The sequence below is a fragment of the Desmodus rotundus genome, chromosome 9, assembly GCF_022682495.2.
Source record: "Desmodus rotundus isolate HL8 chromosome 9, HLdesRot8A.1, whole genome shotgun sequence".
Lineage (NCBI taxonomy): Eukaryota > Metazoa > Chordata > Mammalia > Chiroptera > Phyllostomidae > Desmodus > Desmodus rotundus.
In genome coordinates, this window is record NC_071395.1 from 36,927,499 (window position 1) to 36,944,475 (window position 16,977).

General features: G+C 56.3%; 2 protein-coding genes across 3 annotated transcripts; one reads left to right on the forward strand and one right to left on the reverse strand.

The window, feature by feature from the left end:
• Window positions 1-1,363: 1,363 nt before the first annotated feature.
• Window positions 1,364-9,769, reverse strand: R3HDM4 (R3H domain containing 4). 2 transcript variants are annotated; one of them, XM_045202629.2, is made up of 8 exons: window positions 9,611-9,769; window positions 5,355-5,509; window positions 4,831-4,955; window positions 4,303-4,426; window positions 4,064-4,149; window positions 3,542-3,570; window positions 3,406-3,461; window positions 1,364-2,441 (listed from the first exon to the last, which is right to left on the reverse strand). In XM_045202629.2, the coding sequence occupies exons 1-8, from the start codon at window positions 9,691-9,693 to the stop codon at window positions 2,338-2,340; spliced, it is 762 nt and encodes a 253-aa protein (XP_045058564.2). In that variant the 5' UTR covers window positions 9,694-9,769; the 3' UTR covers window positions 1,364-2,337. The 2 variants fall into 2 exon arrangements, with proteins under 2 accessions (XP_045058564.2, XP_024424939.2); XM_024569171.3 differs by having other exon boundaries at window positions 3,542-3,627.
• A 2,551-nt stretch (window positions 9,770-12,320) lies between these two features.
• Window positions 12,321-16,159, forward strand: KISS1R (KISS1 receptor). Its single transcript, XM_053911169.1, has 5 exons — window positions 12,321-12,564; window positions 13,288-13,412; window positions 13,966-14,101; window positions 14,337-14,569; window positions 14,752-16,159. Exons 1-5 carry the CDS (start codon window positions 12,321-12,323, stop codon window positions 15,127-15,129), a joined length of 1,116 nt encoding a protein of 371 aa, XP_053767144.1. The 3' UTR covers window positions 15,130-16,159.
• Window positions 16,160-16,977: the final 818 nt, after the last annotated feature.

Below are 16,977 nucleotides of genomic sequence, written 5' to 3' on the forward strand. Positions count from 1 at the left end.
CAAATCCGTGGATGGGGAACTGAGGTTGGGTGAGAAAGTACCTTGCTCAGTCAACCCACCTCAAACCCCATCCTCGACCCCTGTAAAAGCTGGTTCCATTCTGTATTTGCATACTTTTTGTATTGTTTATAGGTGGGGAGACTGGTGCTGATGGGCGAGATAACTTATCCAACATTTTGGGTTCCCACCCCTTCCCCAACTTCTCTGAAAGCTGCTTCTGTTCCTACTAGATGCTACGCTCTCTCCAGGTTGGAGGGTCTTCTGTAGGAAGGCCTCCTGGGATTTCAGGGGAGGGTGACCAGGTGGAAGGCACCACCTGGACAAAGGCCTGAAGACCCGGCAGTCTGGGAACTGACCTGGGGAAGAGCAGCACGAAGGACCCCACACAGCCCCACTCCGTGAGGCCCCGTCCTGCCCTCCGGGAACCTGGAGTTGGATCCCCTTTAGCAATGGGGGCCTCCAAGCTTGTCACTCAAATACCTCCTTTTATCCTCATTACTTGCCATTTGGATTTCCATTATTTAGCACCTACCTTTAAAACTATTTAAACACACGTTACAATGGAATGCAGTGCCCCCAGTGCCCACTGGTTCCTCACACGGTACCCTGATAAAAGAAACGGCTTCTTGGAGAGATACATCAGCCCCACCCAAGCATCACGTAATGGCAGAAAGTAAGGACTGTGTTGCTCAAGAAATGAAAACCCCACAATGATGGGGGTCCCTAAGGAGACACCGGAGACCACTGAGAGCAGCCAAACCTGAAAACGTTTCTGCGACAAAATCAATACTGCGTTATAACCCGAAGTAGTAAGTAAATACACGTGCCTTCACACTGGTATGAATGACTGACTAAATTCAAACACGGTTGAAAGACAAACCTCCTCTGCAGCCCTCCCCATGATTAACTCGCTGTGCTCAGGGAGGTGGAGCTAAGGGACACCAGAGCCCCTAGGAGCTAGGAGAGGTGGGAAGCAAGGGCTTGTGACACTTTTAAGTTTGGACTTCTGGTCTTCGGAACTGGTAGACAGTAAGCCCCTGTTGTTTTCAGCTTGAGTGAGGGTTATTTTACTGCAGTGTGTGGTGTTTTGTGCAGCTGCCCCAGGAACTTCATGTGAGTGACTTTTTGGAGGTCATGCAACTGAGAAGGGGCAGAGCTAATGTTTGAGCCTGGGCACCCAGCAGGGGCCAGGGCAGCAAAGCCAACACCAGATGTTCCCGCAGTCTCATCGAGTGCCTCCCCCTTGGGTGTCACTCAGTGCAAAGGCCCTCCCCCAGGCCCGAACCCCTCAGTGACCAGGACCCAAGCGCATCCTGAGTACCTACCTTGCCCCCAGGCCTGCCCCAAAAGAAAACTCCACATCTGGAGACCAGAGCACCAGAAATTTATTGAATTCTCCACTTTTCCCAAAGCACAACTAGCCACACACACGGGAATAAAGGTAGGGGGTCCCCCAACCCTGCTCTTAGGGCCCAGGTCAGGGTGACCAGCATGAGGATGCCTCAAAGCAACAGGCCAGAGTTGGGCTGGGGGTGGTGGGAGGTGAGGAGACATGAGAGGGGGGCATGGTAGTAAAAGGGCAGAGGCTTCTGGCTGGAAGTCCTGGACCCCCAGGATGAAGAGAGGGGAGAAAAATTGGGGAGAGGGGTTGTAGAGCAGGCAGGGCCCCAAAAGCCACCAAAAGGAATCAGGGGAAGAAACACACATTCCAAAAAGAGGGTAAAACCAGCCATTAAGACACAGCTTCTGTCCCGGGTCGCAGGGCTTCGGCATGTACACGCATGCGCGCACACACACACACACACACACAACACGTAATGCTCCTGGGATGAGGGGAGCACCCCAGAGACCCCCCAATTTAGACAAAAATTGGGAGGGAGGTCAAGCAGAGGATAGAACAATTCTCCCCGATTTATCAGTTGGGGCGAGTATTTGGTTTTTCTTCCCAAAAGGGAAATTTAAAAATCTACCTATCATGCCGAATTCATTAAAAGTGATTTAAAAAATTAAAAAAAAACACAAAACCCTAGCCTCTTCCTCCTTGCTTAAGTTTCACACTGGGCTAAAAAGCTGACCAAAGAAGGAGCATGGAAGTGAACAGGCCAGGTCTCCCCATCCAAATACAAGTTTCAGAGCAGGAAGCTATGGGCCTGACATAGTCTGGGGCAGCTCCAGCTGCCAGCATTTACCTGGAAGAGCTGGGATAGGATGGGGCCAGGGTGAGAGTGCCACCCCATGGGGGAGAGCATGTTTCCAAGGACAAATTCTAAAAATAACAAACATTTTAGTGAGCAGTATGGGAAGTCTTGACGGGAAAGGGGGGCAGATGGGCTGGCATCAGCTGCGTTGTTCCAGGTAAGCGGACAGAAGCAACCCGGGGGGAAGGAAGTCCAGGTGCCGATTGCTGACCTTCATCTGCCTCTTGCCCTCCAGGATGGCACCTGTAAGAGGTGGCCAGTGGCGCAAAAATGAAAGGAATGCAAGAATAATGGCACACACAGGGTCTGTGCCCTTGGCTCTTCCTGCTGGAGGTCACAGCAAGCTGGCACTTGGGGTCTGGCTGACTGTACTGGGCTCAGGAGAACAGCTTCAGCTCCGTGAGAACCTCCATCCTGAAGCTCAGTCCCACCTGGAGGCTTCTGCACAGCTGTTCCCTCTCCCCTGCTCCCCATCTTGCCAGGGATTCTCCTCCTCTGTGTTCAGGCAACAGCTGGACTCCAGCAGAGAAGCACTCCCCCTACTCCTTACCACCCCCCTCCCTTCCATCCTGAATCTATGGAAACAAAGGCAAGCAGAAGGGCTGCCTGCTGCTCTCCCACCCAGGGATGAACCATCCTGGGGTTGCCATGGGAACTGCCTCCTCAGAAACTGAGCAGGAAATGGTGATAGGCAGAAAGCCAGGTGTGGGGAGAGAGGACCCAGTGGGGTGCGCAGCGCCAGCAGTGGCCTGCAAGCACCCTCCCTATAGGGCTGTGTCCTGAGAGCACCCCCTTTGTAAGTGGGGGCACAGGCCCTGGGAAGGGGCACTTGCCAGAAATCATGTGTGGCACAGTGGAGGGGACTATGGCTAAACGCGGTCTCTGCAGGCGCTGGGGTCCCCTCATCTTATATCAGGGTCCCTCAAGGCTCAGCTTCATCACCCCCACGTAAGCCCTTCTTTCCCCGCACCCCCCCGCCCCCCCCCCCGAAGGTGTGAATGTGGGGGGCGGGCTCTGTGTACACAGCATCATACAGAAACCTCTGAGGAATAAACACAGCACCCCACTACCACAGTTTTGCTCAAGCTGTCCCCCACCCCACCCCGCTCCCAGAAACCTTTCACTGAGAAGGCAAACCCCACGTAGCCTTGGTTTCCTTGGGCAGAATTGGCTCACTGGGAGGGTCCTGGGGCTGCCAGGTACTTACTGGCTGAGATGAGGTCCATGTACTGGCAGACAGCATGGAGTAGGAGCCTCTCAAAGCTGTGGAGGAATGAGCAGTGAGTGGCCATGGGCTGGAACCAGCCACCCGGGAGCTTGCTGCACCTGCCCCCACCAGTCACCTGTTGTCCAGCATGGCTGTGTACACAGCCTGGGGGGACACGGAAAAGAACCTCAGCAGCCGCTCCTCCCAGATCTCCAGCGTTTCCTTCAGGAGAGACATACCCAGGGGTCAGGCCGACTTTGGGATCTTGGGTGGGCTATCTAGGGTCCCCCATGCCCAGGACAGCCTCCGGAGCTGAAAGCCTTGGGTTCAATGAGGCCTGTGACTGGCATCATAAGGCTACTAATCTGGTTCCAGAGATTCCAGGCACTTAGAAATCTCCATACTTTTGAATGCCAGCACCTTCTGCCTGGTGAACTCCTACACATCCTGCAGGGTCCACCCTCACTGCCCCTGACCCTCCCACCCTCAGGAGAGCCCTTGACCAGCCCTAGGTCCTGCATCCTGATCACAGTGGTGTGTATCCCACCCTGTCTCCACCACAGCATGCACATTAAGTCACTGGTGTCCTCTCACACCACCCCCAATTGAAAAGTTGAGAAAGGCAGATGGGAAGAGATAGGCTCAGCCTCGTACTCACCATGGGGATGCGACTCCGCTTGAGAACAGCTCGAAGACGCCGGCTGATGCGCTGGAAGCACTCTCCCGGGGTATAGGCTGGGTCTTCTGCAAGAGTCCAAGGCTTGGGGCAGCAGCTAAAGCAAACCCCCTGCCTGCCCCTACCAGGCTCCTCCCCACTTGTCCCCCGTCCCACCCCACATACTAGGCCAGCCCCCAATCCGCCTGTCTGGCCCCCTGTCCACCCCAGGCAGGCCGCACCTCTCCTCCGGTCCTCCCCGCGGTTGGGGCCCCTCCTCCGCGCCTTGCTCTTGCCCTCATCCTCCAGGTATTGGAGGACCCGCTCCTGCTCCTCCCCAGAGCGGTTCATGAAGTCATTCCAGACCTGGAACAGAGGAGGCAGGCCCTGAGCTAATGACAGTGCGTTTCTGGACCTCAGTTTCCCCATCTGGCCAATGTACCCAGGGGGTCACACAGTGCATGGAAATACTCCTGTGGACACCTCTGCCTGCTGGACCCTCCATTTGCTCATGGGGCACCTGAAGACCTGCTTGTCTGGGGAGGGGTATCTATATGTATGAGTAGATGAATCATGGGCGCTGGAAGGTTCTGGCCTCGTCTGTGGATGCCGAAGGAGATTGAAGGGGCATTCATCATAGGCCCAGAGGTGGGCAGGTACTCCTGGCGGAGGCACTACCATAGGCAATGACTGGTACTGACAGCCAGAACAGAAACAGAGGCCAGTGTGGCTGGAGCAGATGGAGCAAGCGCAGGGGGAAGGGGCCTCACCTCTACGTAGGTCTCATTGTTGCAGGCCTCCGCAAAGATGCCGGGTGCTGCGGGGGGTGCCAGGTCCCCATCCTCCGGACCAAGTGTGCCCCCGTCTGTCTCCAGCAGGGTCAGAAGGTACTGGGCTACATGGAAAGAGATGGTCTCTGGGGTGTGGCCTTTGGGGTCCCCCAGGCTCCATGGATACTGCTGGAACATCTTTCTTCCCCATCCCTCTGTATTTATGGTCTTTACTCTCTGGCTCGTACCAGCCTCCCCACCTCCACACCTCAGCTGTCTTTCCCAGAAGGCATAGACACCATCCTGCCTCCAGAAGTCCTCCTACCTCTCCCTGCCTTGTTGAACTCCTACACACCCTGTAAAGCCCAAGCTCCAATGCCCAAAGCGCCCTCTGGCCCCACTCCAGCATTGCCCAGCTCAGGGCCAGGCTCATGGTGAGGACAACAGATCATTTCAACATGCACACCATTCTCATCTGAGGCCCAGGAACCACCAGGAGGTGTCCCTGACCGCTGCTCACTCACTGTTCTCCAAGCGCTGGAGGCTCTTCCGCCCCTTGGCCTTGGGCACAAGGTCTGAGTTCCGCACAGCCTGGTTGATGAAGTGTTGCTTCCGCTTGGAGGCTGAGAACCTCTTCACCTGGGAGCCAGCTAGAGTGGGCAAGCATCCTGCAAGGTGTCTGTGGGCAGGGGTTTGGGAATGGGGGGCAGTCCTCAGGGCCAAGATCCCCAGGCAGAATCCAACTACTGCTCCATTCTACCATAACCATCACCTGCTTGGTTTCCCTCAGCAGCAGGGAGCTCACCCTCTGCCATGTGTAGCTCCAGACCATTACAATTTCATTGTCACATCACCCAAAAGGCAGGCATAATCGTGATGACAGATTAGTAAACTGCGGCTCGGAGCGAACACTTGCCTGAATTCACACATTGGGTGGGTAGCAGAGAAAAGCTGGTCCCCCCTCCCCCAGGCTTCCAGATGTTAGCTGCTAGCCAGTGAGGCCCAGAGTGTATGGAATTTGAACACCACCATCCTCTAGCAGTTTCTCAAAGACATGTTTCACCTGAACCCAGCTGCTGGGAGCAGGAAAGGGGCTGGAGTGTGCACCCACCTCCCCCCACCCCCTCCGCTAATCTGCCCTCCTCAGAGCAAATGGCATTAACTATGGAGATGGATTAGCAGTGCCACCAAGCCTCCTGTTGGGGACTCATAGGCCAGGTGCCAGGGAGCAGCAGGGGACTCTTAGATGAAAACTTCCTGACAAGGAGAAGTTGCTGGGCCTTCCTGGTCAGCCCCTGACAATCCCAAACCATAGGATGGTCCCCGCCGGGTTCAGAAACCCTCACCCTGTGGGGTGATGGTGGATTCTGGCCCTTAAAGGGTGTGGGGTGCTGAGATTCCCCGCCCCGTGTCCTAACTCCCTTCCCCTCATTCATTCTTCTCCAGTCATCTCCTGCTCCTCCTCGAGTAAGTCAGGCACAGTCCCACCTCGGGCACTGGCCGTGCCCTCTGCCTGGCACACAATCCCCTAAACTCCGAATGGCTCACTGGCTCACTTCCTTTTGGCTTCTGTTGAAATCTCCTTAGTGAAACCGCAACCTCTTCTGTCTACTCCTTTGGCTCTCCGATCACCATGTATTCTACTCCACTGATGCCTGCTCTCCTCTCCCTCTAGGTCATAACTTCCACCTGGGCACTCACAGCCATGCCTGGCACACAGTAGCTGCTCAAAAAATTAACTGCTGGATCAGATGTCCCAGAAAATCCCCTTGGGTGCTTGTGAGTCTGGGAAAGGACACTCAAAACCAAGAGAAGCTGGGACAGGCCCCCTCCCCTGGCAACCCAGCCCCCATCTGCTTGGTTTCCTCCTGTGATGGAGAGCTCACCCCTTCAGCCACACCACTGATCATAGCAACATCCTTGGGTTGAATGTTCACATATTAAGTCAGCACAGGATCTGACCTGACAGTCGACTTCCAGAGGCCCAAACACTCCCCACCCCAAGCCCCAGATTCATCCACGGCCTCCCTGGGGCTCCAGTGCTCATGTCTCCACTCCAGGAGCTGGACAGAGTCCAGGATGGAAGCCTGGTTGGGCCGATAACAGAAGCTGCATCCGGGGAGAGCTGTCAGGGGACATCAGAGCATGACAGGACCCAGTGAGAGAGCTCTAGCCCTCAGGGCACGGGGCTCTAAGAAATGGGGCTTCTCGGCACCTCCAAGGTAGGTGCAGAGCTAAGATTTGAATCTGAGTCTAATCAGGACCCTCCCCCACAAAAGGAGGAAGCCTCCCTCCTGCTTCATTCATGGGTCCACAGAAATCTGGGGTGGGCCCCCCAGGCCAAAGTCCATGTAGCTAAGACCCAACTGGTATCTCCCCTGCTCCACCACCACCCATGGCTCCCCAGCACCCTCAGGACAAGGACCAGCTCTCCCTTGACCTGGCGTTGGAAGCCCTGACTGTCCTGAACCTGGACCATATGGTCTGTGCCTGGTCCCAAAGGCATTCAAGGGGCTTATTACCCTCTTGTGAACTGAGCACTGGAAAAGGAGTCCACAGTCAATTCAAGTTTGCTGACTTCAACCAGATTCCAGCAGGAGATAAGAAACAGGTGGCCTAGACAACCCCCTCACCCCCGACCCCCACTCAAGCTGCAGACAGGACAGGGTGTAGAGGGAGCAGGGCATAATTACCTAGCAAGTCGGATTTGTAATAAAGGCTGGGGGAGAGGTGTTGGATATCAGTATAAACTTTATATAAAACATCTCCACATGGCAATACATCGATGCCTGACCTCATCTCTCCCCTGAGGGCCCCCTCTGCTCCAGTCACATGGGTCTTTTCGTGTGCCTCAAACTAGCCAGCAATGACCCATCTCAGGACCCTTGCACACGCTGAGCCCTCTACCTGGAGCACCCTTTCTCAGCTCCTTCTGGCTTCTGCTCAAACGCCACCTCCCGGAAAACTGCCCCACCCCCCACGAGCCCAATCAACCCAGTCTGCCTGTTTCCCCAGTTGACACCCAAAACCAGCTAATCCATGCCTGTGTTTACTCCTTAATCCTCACCTTCCTGTGTGAAGAGGACACAGGATGAGGTCTCATTGGTCTCTCCTGTGTCCCCAACAACAGACCCACAGCAGGTGTTCAATAGCTGCTTGTCTACACGTCCGTCCAAGGGCCAGTTCATCTGCTCCCCATGTCACCCAGAGACCCCTTTACAGATTGGGAAACTGAGGACCCAGAGGGTCACCTGAGGCTTCCTGGACTAGGCCCAGTGGTGAATAGCTGCTAAGTCAGGTTGGGTTTCAGGGGACCAGATTCCAGTGCCCCCAATTCTGCTCCCTGAAATGGGGAATTTTGACACCCACTGCCCTGGGGGAAAATCACCTTCTCTGACCTGTCCCCTCCCCCAGGAGCAGGCAAGAGAGGAACCTACTTCCCTAGCAGGAAACCAAGAGGGCTCAGGGCAGAGGTGACTCAGGCTGGGTGGGGCCAGCTGAATCCCCCATCCAGACGTGGCCACACACCCCAAAACTTGTAGGGGAGGCACACTGTTTGGGTGAAAGGAACACACCAGGCAGGTAAACACCCACTTTGGGTGGTTAAGGCCTCTTGAAAGAGGTATTGTCTTTCTCTGGTACGAATGCACATCTGTAGAGACCAGCAGGGCCTCTGGTAAATGCCCAGAGAAGATAACATTAGGGGATATAATAGCCCTGGCCAATGTGGCTCAGTTTGTTGGGCGTCATCCCAGGAAACAAAAGGTTGCAGGTTCGATTCCCATCAGGGCACATGCCTGGGTCGTGGGGCTGGTCAGTTGCTGGAGCGCATTTGAGAGGCAACTAAGTTGTGTTTCTCTCTCACATCAATGTTTCTTCTCCTTTCTCCCTACCTTCCCCTTTCTCTAAATAAATAAAATATTTAAAATACATAAAAAACAATAAATAATAATGAAATTATAGAATCCTTTAAAAAATAATAATAAAGATGTTTAAGGCAATTAAAGAATGGACACTCCAGTGCTGGGCACCTCAGGGGACATAGGGGGCACAAGGCCACTGATCCCCTAGCCACTCTGAGAAAAGGCCACTGTTACTATCTCACTTCACAAGTGGGGAAACTGAGGCCCGGAAGGGCAGAACACTCAGGTTTCTGCAACACCAGGGTTCAAAGAGAATTTAAGACCCAAATGGTCCACACTCATATTGGGGGGTCTACACCCATATGGGGTCTCTCCACCTGCTTCACTCCTCCCTCCCAGGGCAGAGAGGCCCCGGTTGCCCAGGTTTTAGGATACCCACCCCTCCACAACCCCCCGTTAATCTGAGTGTGTAGCCAGAGATAAACCACAGCCCTGTAAACTCAGGAGGGGACCGAGCCCTAGCTGTTGGGTACACAGCCTGGGGAAAGGAACACTGCGTGGGGATAAAAGCCCTAGGGACACCACACAGAGGCCGCCTCAGCCAAGCGGTTAACAGGCTCACAGAACCCCCAGACGGTCCGGTACCTGAGACTCCAGGACCGCCGGGGTCCTAAACCCACAAAGGAGGTGTGCCCCCTCCATCCCAGCAAAAACCCGGGTGTGTCAGGAATGGGATTTCTCCGGGTAACATGGGGTAACAATAAGCCCCCCACCCCTCCCAGCATCCAGGGGGTGTCACGGAGGCGGGGCGGGCCCGGGGCTGCAGCTGGGGAGGGCATCGAAGGGAGGGCATCGAGGGGAGGGAGCCCCAGAGCTTCGGTGGAGGGGGCGCGCCCCGCCCGCCCCACCGCGCTCACTGCGTCTGCCGCCTGCCCGGAATGACCCCTGCCGTCGCTGCCACCTCCTCTGAGCAGCCCTCGGGGTTCTCCAGCGCGACCATGGCTCAAATGTCTCTGTTGCGGCGGCCAGGTGGCAAGGCCTTCTCTGGACCGGGCAGGAAGTGACGGACGCCCAGAGGCGGGCCGGGGCGGATCTTGGAGGCTGGCGGCGCGGGGCGGGGACTGCCGCCAGGAAGGCGGCTAGACCCCGGGCTGCGGTGGAGTGGGCACCCAGCCTTTGGGGAATCCAAGGAGAAACCGAGGTGGAGAGTGGAGGGACGGTGGCCACAAATCCAGGGTGTGGGCACAGCGGGGCACCCAGCCCCGGGGAATGGGAAACTGAGGCTTGAGTAAGAGGGGCGGAAGGGGACGTCCTTTCCCGAGGCAGTGGAAGGGTGAAGTGACCCATACTCCTCCTCCACTCAACACCCACGGGACAATTGCTTCCACCCGCCCCCTCCCAGTCATTCATTAAAGTGAGGCCCCGGGAGCACCAGCTGTGTGCCTCAGTTTACTCATCTCTAAAATTAGGAAGTCAGCGCCACCGCTTTTGCCTTTTAGGGCTTATTCATACAACAGGCATGGGGGCGCTTCTGGACTTTGTGGACCCAGCAGCGACCAAAATGGACCCCCCCTCGCCCAGCAGGGTGGGGCAAAGGAGACTGGGCAGGGGCCTGGCAAGCTGAAAAAGCAGCGCGCCAGGCAGAGGGAACGGCCAACACCATCCTGAGTGGCCAGAGCAGGGAGATGAGTAGGAGCCAGGGAGAATACAGGTGGAGGGGAGGGGGCAGCCCTCTGAGCCTGGTGGCCCTGTGAGGACAGGTCTGGTTTTGGTCCTGAGGGCAATGGGGAGCCACAGGAGGGCTTAGAACACAGAATTAAACCTGCTTAAAATCTAGAATCCATCCTTCAGTCTACAAGAAAAGTGGGAACCTGTACCACAGGCATGCAACTAACCAGATCCAGCCGGTGCAAATTGTACAGGACCAATAACCCAATTACTTTAATAAAGAAAGAAAAAGGTAGGGAGAAGAGAAAAAGGGAAGAGCAATGAAAAGATCCTGCCTTTTGGTTCACCAGCCTAGACCGAAAGGTTGCTGGGTTCTATTCCCACTCAGGGCACATGACTGCATTGGAAGCCAGGTCCCCATTTGGGAGTGTGTGAGAGGCAATAGATCAATGTTTGGCCGGTGACCTCTCGGTTCGCAGGCCGGCGCTCAGTCCACTGAGCCACACCAACCAGGGCTAAATAAATAAATTTTTTAAATAAAAAAGCTCCCAAAGAACTCATGCTGTAGATTAATGTGCTAAGATGCAAAAGAAATCAATGGTGATACGTGTCAGGAGAGAAGACAGGTGAGGGGGGGCCTCTGGGGGCACAAAGGTTCGCTCTCCTGCTCTGGCCAGTGACGTGCCAATTCTAGAGTGTGCAGCCTGGGCCTTGACCTCACGGGGCCTCACTTCCTGGGAACTGGACTGCACCTTCTTCACATCCTCCCAGACCCTCTGCCTGTCGGTGAGCTGCTGCTGCTCCCCCCAGCCCCCGCCTCGAAGGTCCAGCCTCCTGCTGACTGCTCCTCTAGGCCCATTCGACTCAGCAGCTTCCCCCAAACAGTTCCTCTACCCACACCTGGTGACCGAGGGTCTCTTCGCCCTAATCTGTCCCTCATTACCACTCCACATGGATTTTACTTCCCATTCTGATTTTTATTCTGATGTGTCAAGAATAATTTTGAAGGTATAAAAAGGGTGAACAGGAAAATGTTCTCCTCCCCCTGGCCCTTTGCATTTACCCCTGGAGACCGTTGATGTGCTTTGATGCCCATGCATATATACCCATTTCTCCCATCCTCCTTATTTTAGTCTTTTTATACAGATGGCAGCATTTTTCTCTGCTGCATAGTACTCCACAGTGGCACTATCCCAGTATGTTGTTGTGTGCCTCGTGGGCTGGTCTCTGGGGGTCCAAGTGGCACAGGTGTCTTCGTGCCCTATTGTTCTTTTTTAAAGATTTTGTTTATTTATTTTTAGAGAGGGGAAAGGAGGGAGAAAGAGGAGAAACATCAATGCAAGAAACTGTGATTGGTTGCCTCTCGCACGTGCCCTGACGGAGGGACGACAAAACCTGCAACCCAGGCATGTGCCCTGACTGGGAGTCAGACCCTCCACCTTTTGCTTTGAGGGATGACACCCAACCAACTGAGCCACACCTGTCAGGGAGAGAAAGGCATCTTCTAACGGCCAGACCCCAGGGACAGTGAGTCTGTATCCCCTGGCCAGGGTGGGTCCTTCCACAGCAGCTCCCACACAACCTACCCCACCCCAGCTCCGTCCCAACACCTCCTCCAGTCCATCTCTTCCAGTGCTCTCACCCTGACCGTTCGGTGGGGGCAGGAAGAGGGGGAGAAGGTTGCTATGTAGGAGGGGGCACAGGCAGGGGAAGGAGGGGCAAGCTGCTGCAGGAGGGGCAGGAAGGAGGGGTCAAGGGGGGAATCAGGTATAAATGCTAGGTGGCTGCTGTGCTCCAGCAGAGGCACAGCTGAGTCCAGCATCTTCAGATCCCGTGGCTTCCAGCCTACACCCTTCTTGGCTCCGCAGGTACATCCCCAGCAGGTGGCCAGGACAAGGGTCTTCACGGCAATCCCCGGGTGCAATCCTGGAGGGCAATCTGGAAAAGGGTCGCAAAGCCATGTACGCTTTCACCAAGTCTGGGCCCAACGTGTCCTGGGGGGCACTGGCCAATGCATCTGACTGTCCAGGCTGTGGCACCAACGCCTCAGATGGCCTGGCTCCTGCGTTGTGGCCGGTGGATGCCTGGCTGGTGCCGCTCTTCTTCGGCGTGCTGATGCTGCTCGGCCTGACAGGGAACTTGCTTGTCATTTTCGTCATCTGTCGCCACAAGCAGATGCGCACAGTGACCAACTTCTACATAGGTGAGCACCTAGGCACTGCGTGGTGCCTGCCTGCCACTCCCAGAGAGGAGTCTCTCCCTTGCCCTTCTCCAGCCCTTTTCCTGCTGTCCCTGTACCTTAGGTTAGAGGTCACAAACCCTGGCATTGGAAGGTTCTTGGGGGCAGCCCAGGCTGCAGTAGTCAAAAGGGGGGGGCGGGAGAGTGTGGCTTGGAGAGCTCGCCCCTCCCACTCCAGGTAGATGTCTGATTTAAATGTAGTTCTTCTGTCACAGTATCCAACGAATAAAAGCAGTGGGGAGAAGGACTGCTTGTCCTGCCGGCTCCTGTTTACAAGCTGCCACAGCGGCTTGGGTTTGCACATTTGTGTGACCGGGTGGCCTAGCACACAGGTGAGCGCTCAGTCAGTGTTCTCCGTTCTGTGGTGGATATTGAGGGGGCACCACTGCCTCCAATTTGCAGATGAGTAAACTGAGGCTCAGAGGGGCAGGGGCCTGCTCAGGCTCTCCCAGACCTGATCGGGTGAGCAGAGCCCTGATAAGTCTGGGAGCTGGAATAGTTACGAAGCCTATGTAGGAGGATGTTTGAAATGTGAAAGGGGAAGGCTGGGAGATGTATGTAGTGAGCCTTCCGGAGCCATCCTACTGGTCACTCAGACAAAGAAGAGCGCTAGGGAGCTGGACCAGAAGCACTGGGTGGCTGAGGCCCAGGCCCCACGTCCAGCTACCCCATGTTATCTGTCTGCAGCCAACCTGGCAGCCACGGACGTGACCTTCCTGCTGTGCTGCGTGCCGTTCACCGCCCTGCTCTACCCTCTGCCTGCCTGGGTGCTGGGAGACTTCATGTGTAAGTTTGTCAACTACATTCAGCAGGTGAGCTGGGGGCAGGAGGAGAGGAGCTGGGGAACCTCCAGTGCCGTCTGGGTGTGGGTGGGCTGGACCCTGGTTGAGGCAGGGGAGGATGGGGCCCAGCCCTAGCAGGTGGGGGTGGGGTTAGAGTTTGGTAGGTGGGGCTAGGAGGAAGTGTAGCCTTGAGTGGATGGTGGGGGGCGCAGGACCCGGGCAATGGGAAGGGATACAGGCAAGCACTGGGAGTCGGTAATGGGCACACGGAGAGCTATCCCAGTTCTTGCCCTGCCTGTCCCTAGGATGGCTCTGCCTCTCTTTGTCTCAGCCTCTGGGTCTCAGCAGACCCCCAGTGGTCCCCTCAAACCCCCACCATCCTGGGGTCCTATCTAGTATCACTCTTCTCCTGCCGCTTCAATTTTGTGGCACCTGAAGACCCTTCCGGGATGCGCCCTGTGTGTGCCTGAGCGGTTAGACATGTGTAGGGGGCGGGCGGTACTCGCAATTTGGGCGCAGACACAGGCCTCAGACGCGCGGGGATGGGGGGCGAGGAGGCACACACCAGCTCCTGCACTGCCAGGTCTCGGTGCAGGCCACGTGCGCCACCCTGACTGCCATGAGCGTGGACCGCTGGTATGTGACGGTGTTCCCTCTTCGCGCTCTGCACCGCCGCACGCCCCGCCTGGCGCTGTCTGTCAGCCTGTGCATCTGGGTGGGTGAGTGCAGCGTGGGACACACAGGGTGGGGGGACAAGTCCTCGTGCCCTGGCCGCCTTCCTGCTCACCGCCCCACTCTGAGCCTCCGTCGTGCATCCGGGAAATGGGCGCAGTAGCGCTCCCGGCAAAGAACCGCTGAGGGCGCAGACTGGGGAGACACCTGGGAGACCAGGGCCCTGCCCCCCTCGTGCCCCTCTTCCCCTGGCAAGGTCTTTCAGCTGCGCTTGTGGTGCAGGCTCCGCAGCCTTGTCGGCTCCGGTGCTCGCCCTGCACCGCCTCTCGCTGGGGCCGCCCACCTACTGCAGCGAGGCCTTTCCCAGCCGCGCTCTCGAGCGCGCCTTTGCGCTCTACAACCTGTTGGCACTCTACCTACTGCCGCTGGCCGCCACCTGTGCCTGCTACGGGGCCATGCTTCGCCACCTGGGCCGGGCCGCCGCGCTCCCCGCGCCTGCGGACGGCGCCCTGCAGGTGCGCAGCTGGGGGGGGGGGGGGCGCGGCAAGGCTAGGAAGAGGGTAGGCACAGCTGGGGGGAGGCACATCTGGAGGAATCTCTAAGGGGGTGACCCAGTGGGGGAATCTGAGGGGGCCAAGGAAGGGAGCTCTGAGGGGGTGTCCCATAGCCTGTCCTCCCACCTCCCCCCACCCCCAAGGGGCAGCTGCTGGCGGAACGAGCGGACGCTGTGCGGGCCAGGGTGTCACGGCTGGTGGCGGCGGTGGTTCTGCTCTTCGCTACCTGCTGGGGCCCCATCCAGCTCTTCCTGGTGCTGCAGGCGCTGGGCCCGGCTGGCGCCTGGCACCCACGCAGCTATGCAGCTTACGCGCTCAAGACCTGGGCGCACTGCATGTCTTACAGCAACTCAGCCCTGAACCCGTTGCTCTACGCGTTCCTGGGCTCGCATTTCCGTCAGGCCTTGCGCCGCGTCTGCTCCTGCGCTCCCCCGCGCCCCCGGCGTCCGTCCGCCGCGGCCCGGACCTCCGCCTACCCTGCCCACCCCGCCTCCAGATCGCCAAAGCCCGGGAGCGGCTAGCCCGGGCCACGCAGGCTGTGCGTCCTGAGGGAACATGCTTCCTCTCTCTGGGCTGACTCGGGCGGGATGGATGGAGGTGGGCCCCTCCGGAACAGGTGCTGCTTGAAAAGCAGCTGCCATTATACTGTTATTAATATCTTTATTCTTGTCCAAGATAATCTTAGTGAAAATGTTTTATTCTCTTGTAACGTCTGGTACAAATTGGCTGTGACGTTTGCTGCTCTTGCTATTGTGATGATTATTTCTACATTTCCTGAAATTGAAGATGCTCTGATGCTGGCGCCGTCTGAAACTTTCCAGGGAGCGTCCATAGACTCCGTAGTCGTTTTTTCACACACTGCCTCGTGGTTGACTGTAGGGATGTAAGATTCATCCCATTGTCAGTGATATTAAAATGTGAATACATTGTGCGTCTTAAAATTGGTGGAACAGGATGCTATTGTTGCTACCTGATGAGTGTCCGGCGCCCTGCTGGGGAAAACCTCCTTGGGGCGCAGTGACAGAGCTGCTGTGCGAGACGCAGCGTTGTTCCCGTGTAACGAAGCAGCCCGACAGAGCGTCTTAGAACAGCAGCCGTTCTTATCTCTTACTATTCCGTGGGGTGGTGGGACTCGGCCTGGCGGTGCTGTGACCGTGTGGGGTTGGCTGGACCCGGAAGTGAGTTGGGAGAAGGCTTTGCTCTAGTGGCCAGTTGCCGAGTGCTCCTCTGACGGCCATTGGGCTTCCTCCCAGGAAAATCAGACATTCCCTTGCAGAAACCACTGAGAAGAGGCAAAAACTACATGCCTCCTGAGGCCTGGGCTCGGAAATCCTAAAACGTCACTTTTCCACACTGAGCTGTCAGAGTCCCACCAGATTCCACAAGGTGGGGTGGGAACTCTGACATAGTACATAGTACAGTCTCCCCAACAGCCTTGCAGACCGAAGGCTTCGTGGCACTGGAGAGCTGCCCACACCTTGGAGGGCCCCAGATTATACGGGGACGTGGCTCTCCAAACAACCCAGGTTTGCAGAGATATTCATGGGAGACCGAGTCTGGAACATCACGTTGTTTGGACATCAGCCGAAAGCTTGTTTGTTCTGGTCTTCAAGACCCGGCCTCCAGACTGGGCCTGATTCGAGGGTGAAAGTCTTTTTGTTCATGGGCCCCGCCCACCCCCCTATCTTCCCCTGTCTTCCCCCAAGTCACTATCTCCCCATGGCTCCCTGAGCTGCTGCCGTTCTTCCTGCATCCGGGCCTTTACACATGCAAGTCCCTCTGTTGTGCCAGGTGTGCCCTCCCTTGACCATCAAGTCTCAGGCCAGCTGCCTCCTCTCCTGGGAAGTCCTCCCAGGTCCTTCCAAGCCAGGTCAGGCACTCCATCTGGCTTCCCATTGCAGCTCTAACAGCTTTATACGGTGCCTTCTGGGCGCACATTTCGCTTGGTCTCTCAGGGGTCTCCATGGTCCAGTACACAGTAAAGCTGAATAAACATTTGTGAAATGAATAAGCAGGTGTGTTGTGGGGATTAAAAAGGGAGGTATGTGCGAGTGGCAGGATTTCTCTGTGAAAAAAAAGAATTTAAAAAGTAATTTAAGAGGGACTTGGCTGGGTGGCTCAGTTGATTGAAGTGTCATCCTGTACACCAAAAGGTTGCAGGTTCGATTCTTGGTCAGGGTACATACCTAGGTTATGGGTTTGATCCCTAGTAGGGGCGTGTATGGGAGGTGGCCGATCTATGTTTCTCTCTCACATTGATGGTTCTCTTTCTCTTTCTCCCTTCCTCTCTTCTCTAAAATCAATGGACATATCCTCGGGTGAGCAATTAAAAAATAATAATTTAAGAGGGAAGGACTCTTAGGCATCTA

Excerpts from the sequence above, each read along its gene's own strand:
- R3HDM4 (XM_024569171.3), bottom strand. The coding sequence starts at position 9,693 with ATGGTCGCGCTGGAGAACCCCGAGGGCTGCTCAGAGGAGGTGGCAGCG. Across the intron at positions 5,510-9,610 it reads CCGGGCAGGCGGCAGACGCA|ACACCTTGCAGGATGCTTGC; the intron begins GTGAGCGCGGTG and ends CCCTGCCCACAG. Across the intron at positions 3,628-4,063 it reads AGCGGAGTCGCATCCCCATG|GAAACGCTGGAGATCTGGGA; the intron begins GTGAGTACGAGG and ends TCTCTCCTGAAG.
- KISS1R (XM_053911169.1), top strand. The coding sequence starts at position 12,321 with ATGTACGCTTTCACCAAGTCTGGGCCCAACGTGTCCTGGGGGGCACTG. Across the intron at positions 13,413-13,965 it reads TTGTCAACTACATTCAGCAG|GTCTCGGTGCAGGCCACGTG; the intron begins GTGAGCTGGGGG and ends CTGCACTGCCAG. Across the intron at positions 14,102-14,336 it reads CAGCCTGTGCATCTGGGTGG|GCTCCGCAGCCTTGTCGGCT; the intron begins GTGAGTGCAGCG and ends CTTGTGGTGCAG.